Consider the following 15,737-nt stretch of genomic DNA (forward strand, 5'->3'; position numbering starts at 1 on the left):
ATAAACATTTAATAATAAAAATTGTATTTTTACATTGTTTTTTGTATTTGTCCGGAGTACTTTTTGAATGAACAAACATTTGAACGGTTAGTGGTTTCTAATGACAAAACTCGATCATCTTCTATTAATAAAATATAAAATAAGGCAGTCTGCTCTCCGTTTTTATGAGCAACCACTCAATGTTAAATTTATGCATTTATTTTTTACTATATTTATTTTATATTAAGCGCTATGAATACTTGTTTTTTATTAAAATAATAAAAATATGAAGAGTTATAGATTTTTTGGATACGCAAAAGTCCTGCACATTTTATGACTCTCTGTTTTTCTTTGTTGTTTTAGCAAAAATAAGGAAATCTGTATCCTGATTCGCTTCGTCCGAACATCATTTTTAAGTAGACACGTCTTCTAGGAATAGTATTTTGCAGAATGAACAAATCGTGACTTAATTTTTTCAATGGAGCTAATTTGAAGTACTAATTAAAAAAAATAAAATCAACATGCCTTCTGCAAAGCCAAGAGCAACTGCTAATTCAACTGAAACTGTTAGTGTAAATGTGAATGAAAAAATACTTAGAGAATGTCACGCATTATATACAGAAAAAGAAAAAGGTTATTATGTTATTAAAAATACCAATTAAACGTACTTTTTTTCTATTATTTATGATAATTTTCTTACTGTTCCTGACACATGGATTAATTGCACCAAAATCTAAAGTTATTTATTTATCCATAAATAAAAATATCGATTATTTAAAAATAAATAATATTGTCACAGATGTCTTGTTTCTAGTGTTCAGAAGCTATAACACAGAAGAAAAGTTTACATAAAATCTATATTAGTCAACAAAACTACAATAATAACAATTTAGTCACATTTCTTTGTTTAAATCAACTAGTTAAATTAACAAAAGTTATGCAAAATTATTTTATTCCAAAGTACTGTTGGTCAGATAAACTAATTTTTTTTAGTGCATCATAAAAGAGAAAAATAAGAAATTAAATTTGTAATAATTAATTTTGTTATTATCATTATCAGTGTATCATTGACAGCGCTGTCTACTTTTGGCACATTAGTAAGGGTGTTGTCTTCTTTGCTTTAAAGAATCTGGTTCTTTAACTGGGTGTCCACCAGATCAGGGAAATCAGGGAAAAGTCAGGGAAATCAGATATCTACAAAAAAAATCAAGAAATAATCAGGGAAATTGTGTCAAAATTTGGAAAAACCAGGGGAAAGTGGCTCTTTATCATGTTTACATAACTTAAGTAAGTTGTATATTGTATACATAATATAAATTTTTATTTGAAAATAGTTTTATGAACTTCTCTTGACTTTAAATGTGGGTTGTATTAATGTTTATATTTTTGCAATTGAAGTGCATTATTCCAAAAGAAGTCTAATTTTTCTGAAGTTAAGTTTGGTTAATTTTAAATTAAATCAAGGAAAATAGGTAGTGTTTCACAAATTATTTGTGGAGCAAATCGACTCATTAAAAGATAGAAGAAAAAGGTATGTAGCTGAACTTGCTTGTTCTAGTATAACTAGAAATTATCCTCCAGTCTTTTACAACCTATTTGGAGATGTTACTGAGGGGGAAACTCATAAAGAAATCTTCTCTTGTATTAAAATTGGTCTGAGACAATTTGTTGTAACTGGCCATCAGATATTGAATAGTAGTTGACCAAACTTAGAGAGAAATACAAAATGACAAAAATTACAAAAAATATATATAAAAAAAAAAAACTACAACAAAAACCACAACTCGAGAAGAAAAAGAAGGGTTGGTTAATTAAACTATTGTAAATAAAACTAATAATTTAACGGCATTGTATCCAGCTCTTATCGAGTATAAAAAAGAAAATATTAAAATATGATAGTGGATCAGAGAAAAATCTGTCTTGAAATATTGGCAGACACCTTGTTTAGGTTTTCGGCTTTTTTATTTAATGAAAATATATTAAAGCTTTTTACTGGTTGTGTCTAGATCATATCTTACTCACAATTTTATTATATTAGTATTTTGTCAAACAACAACATAGTGGGCTGGCAAAATGCCTGTCTAAACCAAAACCCTCAGTCGATGATTGTTCAATCCACTGTCGTTATCCCTAAATCAGTTGTTGTATGTTCACCTAAATCAGTTGTTGTACACTCCACTGTGCCTATTTCTAAATTTTTCAGTATATGTAGCTTTACTTAAGTTGTCAAAGTTATTGTGGGTGCAATATAATCAAGACACAACTCTATTTTTTTAAATTATTGAAGTCTTTATAAAATTTTCGTATTTCTTTTGGTATTTGAGGCAAAATAAATGATGTCATTCAAAATATTATCAAATAATATAAATTTCCTGAAATATTAAGTGTCTTAAAAATTGTTAATCTATGCAAAAGTCTAGTATATAATGAATTTTTTTTAAAAATATTGTTAAAATAGAATAATACACTTACATTAGCAAACCAGCTGTAACTTAGTTACGGTTTGTTTGCTGAATTTAAATGTAATTGTTTTAGCCTTGGTGATGAACCACATCTAATTGAAACTGGATGTGGTTCATCAGAAAAATTAAACACTGCTATAAAATCTAAAATTATTTCAAATTACATTATATAATGTAGGGATAATTGAAAAATTAAAAAAATTGTATTTATCGAAATTCAATTAAAAGCCAGGTTTTATTTTTCACGAGGATTTAATTATAAAAAGCACTTTTTAGTTTTCAAGTCTAAATACAAGCTTTTTTATCAGTTAATTAAAAAAATTTGCTTGATGCTAAATTATAGTTAACAATTCTTTATAGGTAGTTCAAAAAAAATAATTTATTTCAAAAATGCTATTTTATAGTATGTTAACAATACAGTGTACTATATACTATATTGTTTCATCACCTTGTTATGAGATTTTGTTGCATAACAGAAAAGTGTAATGCAATTAAATGTAGCATTACTTAAATAATCATATTTACATTGTTAAAATTTGAATAAAATATTTACGAAGTATCTTTTATTTAAACAATATTGTTATAAAAAAAGCTATAAAATTTAAATGTCGTTTGAAATAAAAATGCTTCCTCATTTAAAAAACCTATGCTATTTATTTCTTAAAACATTCATTATAAAACGCACAACATTATCGTCTTACCTTTGCTTTCTCACAAATTAGTTGTTTTTTTTTAAGGAAAGTTTTTCATAAGCTGTTTATGGGTAAATTGTTCATAAGAAGTTTTTTTATACCCTGTTTATGAGTAAATTTGTTCATAAGAACTGTTCATAATAAGTCTATAAAATAAGAAAGAATTAACTGTTCTTAAGAAGTTTTTTTTTAAGTCGTTTATGGGTAAATTTCTGAACAATCAAAAAAAAAAAAAAACTATCAACAATTTAAAAAAAAAAACTATCAGTAATAAACTAAAAACTTCAGCTAAAAAATGATTTCAAAACTAAAAAAAATCATCTTTTAATAAAATTGTTGTATAGAGTTTATTAAAAAAGATCTCTAAAATAATATTTGCTGCAAACTTGATTATGGTTTATCCGGCAATGCATTTAAATACATGCACTTTTGTATATTAGCACTTTCGTTACTGGCAGTAACAGATCTAGAAATTATTATTTTTTTGATGTTGATACCAAAGATTAAAAAAGAAAGCTCCTTAAATTGAGAAAAGGGCTTCTAAATTTAAAAAAAAAGTTAAATTCTGGTCAGGCGGGGGGGGGGGGGGGGGGGGAATGGACACTTCACTGATGATAGGATAAAAAAAATATTGATTTGAAGCTATAATTTAATAAACAAAATAGTTAAATGTAAAACAAGCATTTTAAAGTAACTTGAATTAAATTTATTAAAAATAATTTTTTTTACTTCAATTAGTTTAAAAATTTTGGCAGTAGAAAAAAGTTAAAACGGAGCTTTTAAATTAAATTTAATAATTAAATTAAATTTGAATTATTAAATAATTTACTAATTAAATTTAATATGATAATTTTAAATTTAATAATATTTTATAAAAAATTTAATTTAAAAATAATAAAATTAAATTTTTTTAAAAAAATAGAAAGTTAAAAAATTTATTTAACTTTATATTTTTTATCTAAAAAAATATTTCACTATTGTGGTGAAAATGTTTTTACAACAATTAATTGTTTAATGTTTTCCGTATTTTAAACTATTTTAATAGGCTGAACTATTTTAAAAGACTGAAAGTTTTGTCATAACGTAAATGGCTGAACATGTAGGTGAAATTGCTATTTTATACATAAAATTCAAATGGTGTATGCTTCTTAACAAGGTCTGTTGTTTATATATTTTATAAAAATGCACTACCCCTGCTTTTGAAGGTTGTATGAATTTTTGCTGAAATTTTAAACATGTTGATAAAATTTTAAATATTGAATGGAAAAATATCTTTTTTTATTCCAATATCTTTTCTTTTTTATTTTAAACAGGTTTACTTTTTTAGATTTAACTTTACCCATTTTGGAAAAATGTCCATATATCACACCAGTATAAATCAACAGAAGTTTGAATTTTATGACTAACGTTTCAATTAAAGTTACTTTTCTCAAAAATTAAGTATGGATAAATTTGGATCTGCCCTTCTAATAGATGTTTCTTTAGGGAATACCTTGTATACATTATTGCACATATATATATATATATATATATATATATATATATATATATATATATATATATATATATATATATATATATATATATATATATATATATATATGTATATATATATATATATATATATATATATATATATATATATATATATATATATACACACATTAGGGCATACCTTCTCTACATTATTGTTCTGTTTTAATTATATTTGTATAGTTTTTTATTAAAATGGTTAGTGGAAGGTATTAAATCTTGTTAATTTTTAATTTGTAGGTGAGTTGCTTATGAGAAATTGAGAGCCCCTCTCGCTTTTTGATTAAAATTTTATGACTACATTCACTATGTTGAAAACTAAATGTTTTAAAAGTTAATTGCACATTATAATTATTAGGTCTCATCAAAATTGCAGAATCTGTTGGAGTTGGGTTGTTAGCGCCTCGTAAAAAGATCACTATTATGCTTATGGGAAATCATTCTGCTGGCAAGAGCTCCTTTGTAAATTGGTATGTTAAATTAACTATAATTAAATGTTTTTTTGATAGTTTCTTTGTAATTTATGTAAATTTTTGTAAGGATTTAAAAACCGTCTTGTTATACTAAAAATCTAGATCATATTAGATCGTAAGTTAAATATCTCATCTTCGTATATTTAGTGGGTTAACCTAAATTTAACTTTCTTTTTTTTCTCTAAATAAATTTGCAGAATTAGTAAAGCTGGAAATAGTATTTCAAAATGGCTGAATTGTATAATCCAACAAGACAAGAAATCATCAGTTATTTTGACAGAAATAATACTAATTTTGAAAATGGAAAAGCTCTAATCAAATATGAAAACACAGACTCAACATATAAAATCTTAAGAATGGATTTGGAGATTTTTATGTGGAAGAAACAATGCAAAACTGAGAATAGATTTGTAATTAATAAAAAAGATAAGCTTGATGAATCAGCGCTCAAAATAGAAAAGGATATTCAAACTTTTTGTGTAAATAATATAGATTTTTTTGAAGCAAGTGGTAGATTTAAACAAAGAATTGCAAATGATTCTGTACATACAACAAAATATTAAATGAATAGGGTATTATTAGCAGCAAAGAGAACAACATCAGGGTGTATATATTGTCAGGAATATATTTTATACCACATTTTGCAATATTGGGATTTTTATTTATGTCTTTGATTTAATTTATATAGATATTGTTCTATCACTAGCAAAAAATAAAGTCATTGAATTTTGGTAATTTTAAACCAATTGAAAATTTCGCATACACGATAACAGTATATAAAAAACTTTTGCATGCACAGTATACACAATGCAATTGGGCTGGTACATCCTCAGCATTCAATAATAATGACATTACTATGGTGAAATTGATTAGTAATATCATTTAAAAACTTTTAATAAATCACAGCCAAATGAAAATCATTGTGGAAGCCATGATGTTTATATGGAAGATCTAGAATATAGATACTCATATAGAAGAACCAGTTAAATACCCAGCACAGATCTTGTTGAGTAGCTTTATGCTGCTTGTATTTTATGTACAAAATGGGGATTTATTTACACGTTCAGCAATTTTACGTTCAAGGGATCCCCGAGTGCCAAGTATGTTGTGTTCATATTAACAAGAATCTTAAAAAAAAGTTTTTGCTGAATTTTTTTGATTAAAACAAAATATTTATGCATAGATGAAACACAAATTGTGCACATAACAAAAATTTCCAATAAACACTGCATAGTAATAATTTTTTGAAAGCAAAACTCTTATGTTAAATATTAAAAAATACCTTCTATATCTTGCAATGGTATAAATAAATTTATACCTCGAGAAACTAACTTTGTAGCTTTAGGCAAAGTTCCCCTTCTCCATTTTAGTCAAAATTTCAAGTCTTTAGACTACATAGTATATATAGCATATATACACATACTATATAGTATATGGTATGTGCTATAAAACTTGTTGCATATTTGAAGACAATTTTGCTAATATGTTAGTTGATACAAAACAAAAAAAAATAGTATTGGACCAAGAATAAATATTTACAGTTCTCCACTATAGATAAGGTTTAGGTTATGCAGGTTAATGATTATATATCAGGTTAATGCTTATTTATCAGGTTAATAATTAAGACAAATTGTGAAAGATCAAATAAATTTTTTGCTAAACCAATTTTTTTACTAGTGAAGCTAAATAATGGAAGTTCAATATAAAGTGCTTTTTTTTTTTACCTATAAAATTCAGCCCTCAGAATTAGGGTAGGCATTTGGCAATGCCATTTAACTGCCAATGAATGCAATTGACAATGTCAAAGGTAATCAATTTTTTGCCAACTTAATAATTTTAAAACTTAATTTTATTTGCTATTTTTAATTAAATTAAAAATGGCAAAATGAAAGCTTTATTTAAAATCCAAAATAGTTAAAAGAAAAAAGAAAAAAAGAACGTTTTATTTTAATTATTGATTATTATTATTTTTTATTTATTTATTTCTATTTGAAAAATGTACAAAATACGTAATGGTGAGACAGATAATCACTAAATTACTCTTATGTAACACCAAAAAAAAAAAAATTCAATATGAGTAAATGTGAAAAAACCAAGTTAGTTAGACTGCGTGACAGTTTAAATCATACTTTTTTAAATTTGATTTGAATGCTTACAGTGAGAGCGAGTTCACTATGTGGTCAGGAAGTGAGTTCTATACTTTAATGAATCTTTAGCTGTAAAAAAATCTTCTAGTATCATTAATGTATTTATTACGTGGAGTAAACTTTTGTGAGTGACTTCTAGTAAAATATTTCAAATTGGAAATTTGTAAAAAAATCTGAAAATGGTAAATCAACAAGATTATGTACAACTTTATAAGTCGTATAAAGATCAAATTTAACTCTGCAATACTCAAGAGATTCTAGTTGGTAAACAATAAGTCTTGATAAGTAATCAGTGAATGTAGTATGATACCTTTTGCAGACAATTCTGGTAAAATATTTTTGAACTTTTTTTATGCAAATTATATCTTTCAAAAGATGAGGCCTCCATACTGGGGTGCAAGATTCTAATACAGGTCGCACATAAACTTTGTAAGCTTTTAACAAAACTTGAGAATTATTAGAGATGAAGGATTTTAAAAGTAAGCAAATGCAAGATTATGCTATGCTTGAAATACGAGAGCAGTGATTATTATTATTGCACTGACGGAGATTGTGGCATTAACCTGTTTGCAGTTTGTTTTAAGTTTGTATCAAAGGACATGATGATTTCAATATCCTGAATTGAATAAACAGTTTCAATATTGATAATGGAGTTTATAAAACCGAATTGATGTTGAGAAAAAGAGTTATTTTCTAGCAGATTTTATGGTTTTAGCAATGATTGATTCCATAACTTTGCAAACAATACAGGTCATTGAAATAGGTCTGTAGTTGGTTGGTAAAGAAGCCTTTCTTAAATGTTGGACAAATTATTGCTGATTTCCAAATTTTAGTTATAGTATTAGTGGTCATTGACATTTCGAACAAAATAGAAAGAGGAATGGCAATGGTAGTTGCGATTAAATTATTTAAAAAAAACCAAAACAAATTTATTTAAATTCTAAAATAAAATAGAAAGAGGAATGGCAATGGTAGTTGCGATTAAATTATTTAAAAAAACCAAAACAAATTTATTTAAATTCTAAAATAAAATAGAAAGAGGAATGGCAATGGTAGTTGCGATTAAATTATTTTAAAAAAACCAAAACAAATTTATTTAAATTCTAAAATAAAATAGAAAGAGGAATGGCAATGGTAGTTGCGATTAAATTATTTTAAAAAAACCAAAACAAATTTATTTAAATTCTAAAATAAAATAGAAAGAGGAATGGCAATGGTAGTTGCGATTAAATTATTTTAAAAAAACCAAAACAAATTTATTTAAATTCTAAAATAAAATAGAAAGAGGAATGGCAATGGTAGTTGCGATTAAATTATTTAAAAAAAACCAAAACAAATTTATTTAAATTCTAAAATAAAATAGAAAGAGGAATGGCAATGGTAGTTGCGATTAAATTATTTTAAAAAAACCAAAACAAATTTATTTAAATTCTAAAATAAAATAGAAAGAGGAATGGCAATGGTAGTTGCGATTAAATTATTTTAAAAAAACCAAAACAAATTTATTTAAATTCTAAAATAAAATAGAAAGAGGAATGGCAATGGTAGTTGCGATTAAATTATTTTAAAAAAACCAAAACAAATTTATTTAAATTCTAAAATAAAATAGAAAGAGGAATGGCAATGGTAGTTGCGATTAAATTATTTAAAAAAAACCAAAACAAATTTATTTAAATTCTAAAATAAAATAGAAAGAGGAATGGCAATGGTAGTTGCGATTAAATTATTTTAAAAAAACCAAAACAAATTTATTTAAATTCTAAAATAAAATAGAAAGAGGAATGGCAATGGTAGTTGCGATTAAATTATTTTAAAAAAACCAAAACAAATTTATTTAAATTCTAAAATAAAATAGAAAGAGGAATGTCAATGGTAGTTGCGATTAAATTATTTTAAAAAAACCAAAACAAATTTATTTAAATTCTAAAATAAAATAGAAAGAGGAATGGCAATGGTAGTTGCGATTAAATTATTTTAAAAAAACCAAAACAAATTTATTTAAATTCTAAAATAAAATAGAAAGAGGAATGGCAATGGTAGTTGCGATTAAATTATTTTAAAAAAACCAAAACAAATTTATTTAAATTCTAAAATAAAATAGAAAGAGGAATGGCAATGGTAGTTGCGATTAAATTATTTTAAAAAAACCAAAACAAATTTATTTAAATTCTAAAATAAAATAGAAAGAGGAATGGCAATGGTAGTTGCGATTAAATTATTTTAAAAAAACCAAAACAAATTTATTTAAATTCTAAAATAAAATAGAAAGAGGAATGGCAATGGTAGTTGCGATTAAATTATTTTAAAAAAACCAAAACAAATTTATTTAAATTCTAAAATAAAATAGAAAGAGGAATGGCAATGGTAGTTGCGATTAAATTATTTTAAAAAAACCAAAACAAATTTATTTAAATTCTAAAATAAAATAGAAAGAGGAATGGCAATGGTAGTTGCGATTAAATTATTTTAAAAAAACCAAAACAAATTTATTTAAATTCTAAAATAAAATAGAAAGAGGAATGGCAATGGTAGTTGCGATTAAATTATTTTAAAAAAACCAAAACAAATTTATTTAAATTCTAAAATAAAATAGAAAGAGGAATGGCAATGGTAGTTGCGATTAAATTATTTTAAAAAAACCAAAACAAATTTATTTAAATTCTAAAATAAAATAGAAAGAGGAATGGCAATGGTAGTTGCGATTAAATTATTTTAAAAAAACCAAAACAAATTTATTTAAATTCTAAAATAAAATAGAAAGAGGAATGTCAATGGTAGTTGCGATTAAATTATTTTAAAAAAACCAAAACAAATTTATTTAAATTCTAAAATAAAATAGAAAGAGGAATGGCAATGGTAGTTGCGATTAAATTATTTTAAAAAAACCAAAACAAATTTATTTAAATTCTAAAATAAAATAGAAAGAGGAATGGCAATGGTAGTTGCGATTAAATTATTTTAAAAAAACCAAAACAAATTTATTTAAATTCTAAAATAAAATAGAAAGAGGAATGGCAATGGTAGTTGCGATTAAATTATTTTAAAAAAACCAAAACAAATTTATTTAAATTCTAAAATAAAATAGAAAGAGGAATGGCAATGGTAGTTGCGATTAAATTATTTTAAAAAAACCAAAACAAATTTATTTAAATTCTAAAATAAAATAGAAAGAGGAATGGCAATGGTAGTTGCGATTAAATTATTTTAAAAAAACCAAAACAAATTTATTTAAATTCTAAAATAAAATAGAAAGAGGAATGGCAATGGTAGTTGCGATTAAATTATTTTAAAAAAACCAAAACAAATTTATTTAAATTCTAAAATAAAATAGTTATAATAAAAATGGAAAGAAAATTAAATTTTAAATCAAAGACTTGAAATTAAAAAAATAACATTTTAATTAAGTTTGAAATTATTTAGTTAGTAATTTAATTTATTTAATTAATATTTAATACAAAAAAACAATTAGAAAAACAACCCTGTGGGCGCAAGGTTTGTTTCTACGTGTTTTAGGCGTCTTAAACATGTCTTGTGTCTATTGGAAACGTTATTTAAATTCCACATAAAAAAACTAAAATAAAATTGTTTTAATTGTAAACAAAACAATTAAAGTAAAAACAGAATAAAGAATTTTTTTTTAATTCCAAAACAAAAGTCTTAAAAATAAAACAACAAAAAACAAAAGTGTTATTTAAATTATAAAAAAAAAAATTAAAAAACAAAACGAATGTTTTGTTTAAATTCTAAATATATAATTAGAAAAAACTAAAAAAAACTAACATTTTCTTAAAAAAAAAACTAATTATTAATAAAATAAAATCGGCAAAACTTGTGTCTTTTTCTTTCAAACCCCAAATGTTAAAATTTTTAAAATTTTAACATTTGGGGTTTGAAAAAAAAGTCGGCAAATTCAGCATTTGTTTTTCTATTAATTTTTATTCTATACGCTCCCTCGTTTTTCAATTTGTAAGACTGAAAATTATTTTTCTGTAAACTTTTTGTTCATATGCCTTCCTTCAGGTATGTTGAAGAACATATTCAGAAAACTGGAGTTGCTATAGAAACCCAAGGATTTACTATTGTCACAAGTGGAAAAAAAAGAGAATCTCTTTTAGTAAGTAATATTAATATTTTATGAATTTTTTTTTATACTAGGATTTCTAATAAATATGTTTATTATTCAGGGAAATGCATCCTTTCACTTGTTTCCCCACTTAAAACCATTGCAAGATATAGAAGGTATTTTTTAATATTTAACATAAAAGTTTTGCTCTCAAAAAATTATTACTATGCAGTGTTTATTGGAAATTTTTGTTATGTGCACAATTTGTGTTTCATCTATGCATAAAGCCATTTCCATTATGTCAAAACCTGGAATAATTAAATAATCTTTTGATATCGTTCGTGTTATTTATTTAGAAAAAATTTTGTGTTGTAATTAACTAAATTTAAAAACTTATAAATTGCTTATAAATAAATTTATAAATTGTGAAATAATTTAGTTTTGATTAAATTCAATGTTTTTATTGCAAAAAAAAATATTTTTAATTTACTTTTCTTTTTTCTTTTTTTTTTCAAAAATTTCTAATCCAGGTCCAAAAAGCATTTGTGTTTTAAGTTTAAATTTTTTGTGAACTTTAAGTTTATTCAATTTAAAGTTTATGCTTCTTTTGCATTCTTAAACAATGTGTGCATATATATATTTATAAATATGTACACATTTATTTCTATTAATTTTTATTTTGCTTAGGTGTATCTGAATATGTAAGTACAGAAATTTCAACTTCAAAACAGAAAAAATTTAATATGGTGATGTTTGTCGATACTCCTGGATTAGTTGATGGTGATATGTTGTATCCTTTTGATGTAAACCAAGCTATCGAATTTTTAGGTGAGATTTATTTGAAATTAATGTATTAGAAATTGAAATTATTTAAATATTGTGTTTAATATTTGTATTTTTTTCTTGAATTTCTATTTTTAAAGGAAGCCTTTGCGATATGATATTCGTATTTTTTGATCCTATTGGACAAGCATTGTGTAAAAGAACTTTAAACATTGTGGGTAAGTAGTATATCTAAATTTTTTATTCTATCTGAGCAAATAAACTTCAAGCAGGTTTTTATATTATTATTGTATAATATAAATATTAACCTAATACAAATAAAATATGTTTTGTTAGTTTTTAAGAAAGTTTCAATGTTTTTAAAGTTGATGTAAGTATGCCTAAGTAAATCAGTATATATCGTTTTTTATATATTTTCAGATCTTTTTATTGATATATTTTATTATTTATGATATTATTTTAAATAAACATTTAACATTTTGATGAAAATTTAGAACATTTGAATGAAAAGAAAAATGATAGAATTCGATTTTATCTGAGCAAAGCAGACACTGCAGGAACAGAGAGTGATCGACAACGTGTTTTGATGCAAATCACTCAAGAATTATGTAAACGACCAGGTTTAAATAAATGTGGTTTTGATATGCCAACAATTTTTATTCCATCTCTAACTGAGAAGGTGATTTAAAATAGAAGGAATTTGCATTTTTTAGTTCATTTATTCAAATAAATAGATAGAAGTAAAAAATAGTAAAAAGTGATTTAATGTTTTTAAATTAAAATATTAACACCTAAATTATTTTGTATTAAAATTTTACATACTTTCTTAGGCTCCTCGCTGTGAAAATCAAATTGATTCTGTATGTAAAGAGATAGACAAAACCATCAATCAGACAATTCAAAATACACTCAACAAACTTGAAACTGATTGCAATACAGTTAGCAACAAAATTCTTAATATACTAGAAGAAGACAGGTTTATATTGTTAATTTATTTTGGAATTTTTGTTTCAAAAAAAAAATTTTTTAGTTAGTTCACTAATATTTATGTTTTGCTGTTTGCGTTAAACCATCATTTATGAATATTTGATTTTTTTTATTTTTTTTTTTAAATTTCTTTTAGAATCCAAGGTAATGCTAATATACGAGCTTCTGTTATCAGTTTTTTACTTCTACTCATGGCTACGTGTCTTGGTTTTTTCTTATCACTCAGTTTCTTCTCATTAGACTTTTTACCTTATGAACCTATAAAATTATACTTAGTACGTTATAATAATAATTTATTATGTAGTTTTTATAATTACATTTGTTTGTTAGATTCATGTGCATTAAGTATTGCATGCAATTTGTTTTATGCATATGTTATTTGAGTGTTATTATTTTATAACCTATGTATTTATGTAGTTTTATAACCTATTTATATATGTAATTTTATAACCTATGTATTTATATAATTTTATAACCTATGAATTATAGATTCCTGTGTCTAAGTTTTGGAATGAGTTTCCTAAAGAACATGAATTTCATACTCGCTTAGTGCTTGGTGTGTCATTGGCAGTTTTACTTATTGCATCTAAGCTTTTTTCAAGGTGAGAACAATTTATTTTTTCATTTAATGATTATATATACTTTTTTTAAGAGTATTTATATATTTATTTTTTTTAAGAGAGAGTTATTAAATCTTTTGTTAAATTTTTTTTTTCTTCTCTCTATTTATTTTCTTGCGGCGGTGGCGGTGGGGGAAAGGATTTAATAGTATTATTTCCTATATTTAAAGAGGATATCGTGAATGCAAAATTCAAATTCTCGAAGTCAACCGTCTACAACTAATCAACTTAAACGCTTCTATATATTTTCATTACAAACAATGTAATCTATACAAAACTGACTTAAAACTCTTATGGCAATTATAAGTAACAAAAAAATGCGCACTTTAAATTTTACAGTTTTTTTCAATATTCTATTGAATTGGGAAAACTTTGCTAATAGGTAAATTTATAAGTTAAATTTATAATTAAAATTTAGTTAAATCTACATGTTAAATAATTAAGTCTAAAGTTGCCTCTTACCTGTTAATAGTACTAAAGTGCTCTATATATTTTACAAGACCTATGTGGTCTTGACAACATGGCACTGTTAATGCTCGGATATTTTGCATCTGTTGATAGAATCAACCTATTTGAGCTACCACGAAAAAGTTTATCCTCCTCTCAAAAGCATAACTCTTACTAACGAGTTTTGATGAACGAGGTTGCTGCGCGGGGAAACAAATAACTTCGCGCTCAATACAATCAGGGATATGGTGGGGTTTGACCTCTATACCACTCTCTCTTTGTCAGAAAAAGTAAGAGTACACTACACCATTGCCGCATATAATATTTTTCTCATTAATTTCTACGCTTCTTTTTTTTTTTTTTTTTTCAAAAAAAATATTAATGGCGTTTGCATTTTTCTTAAGATATTTCATGTTTTAGAGGTAAAATATTTGAAAAACGTTTTTTTTTTTTAAATCAATCATTTTTGAATAATTTTTTTAGTTCAAAAGCAACACTCTCTCGTAAGGTCCGGCGCATTTTGCAAGAGAAAAAAGAATACATTGAAACTGAAATTAAACCAAATAAGGTAAATAATTTAATAGAATTTCATTTTAAAATCTTAATTTGAAGGTTTTAATATTTATTGTTTATATTTTTTTCAATATTAACCTAAAAAACCTAATTTACAGGCTAGATTGTATACGGAATATTTGAAACAAAGTGTAGCGGATCACGATTTGGAGTAATTTATTTTATATATTTTAGTTGTTTTTATTTAATTGAATAAAAGTTTTGTTTACGATTACACACTAGACTCGTGCAAATTTATATTAGGCTATTTTAAATTTCAATAAATATTTTTGGAATCTTTAAAGTTGCGTTTATTTTAACTCTTCCATAACTCTATTGTAGAAATTCAATTTCTATTATACAGATAAATATAAACAAAACATTCAAAAAAGTTTCAAAAACTTTAAAGAGTTCTTACTACCTTAAATTATATTTAGGGCGTCATATCTTTTTAGAATTTTTACTTGAATTTAATTTCAAATTACTAAATTACAGAGTAATTGGTCAATCGTGAGGAAACACATTAAAGAAGGACGAGGACTTTTTATGTTAGAAAATTATGCATATAAAACAATTTTTCTTAGCAAATTATAACTATAAATTTTTAACAACAAAAAATAGTTTAAATGAAATAAAAACAAACTCAGGGTTTAACGTCTTTCGAGTGGTTCAACCAAACTGTTTTAAAATATTATTAGAAACAATTGTTAAAGTAAGTAATAATTAAAAATCCTTATGCAATATCTGAGATGTAAATTTGAATCCACTGACTCATGATAAATTTTCAAAAGCTAAATTATTCTACGATCTGCTTTTTAAATATAATGCCAGTAACTAACTTAATAGAGTAAGTGAAAGTTGAGTAACTGCGATAGATAAATTTTTCTTTAAACATTTATTTAAAAACTTCTTTTTAGGCTGTAATTTTAAAACAAACGTAATGTGACATTAAAATAATCTTGAAATAACATCAATTACTCATTCAAATTTTATTAATTT

The 15,737-nt window shown here is 24.2% G+C and overlaps 1 protein-coding gene across 1 annotated transcript; it reads left to right on the forward strand.

The window, feature by feature from the left end:
- Positions 1-376: 376 nt before the first annotated feature.
- On the forward strand, positions 377-15,042 carry LOC100199350 (uncharacterized). Its single transcript, XM_065807993.1, has 12 exons — positions 377-612; positions 5,025-5,136; positions 11,307-11,400; positions 11,471-11,525; positions 12,037-12,177; positions 12,273-12,350; positions 12,627-12,811; positions 12,963-13,108; positions 13,256-13,394; positions 13,609-13,721; positions 14,670-14,754; positions 14,858-15,042. Exons 1-12 carry the CDS (start codon positions 501-503, stop codon positions 14,912-14,914), a joined length of 1,317 nt encoding a protein of 438 aa, XP_065664065.1. The 5' UTR covers positions 377-500; the 3' UTR covers positions 14,915-15,042.
- The last annotated feature ends 695 nt before the right edge of the window (positions 15,043-15,737 follow it).

Source organism: Hydra vulgaris, chromosome 10, assembly GCF_038396675.1.
Source record: "Hydra vulgaris chromosome 10, alternate assembly HydraT2T_AEP".
Taxonomy (NCBI): Eukaryota; Metazoa; Cnidaria; class Hydrozoa; order Anthoathecata; family Hydridae; genus Hydra; species Hydra vulgaris.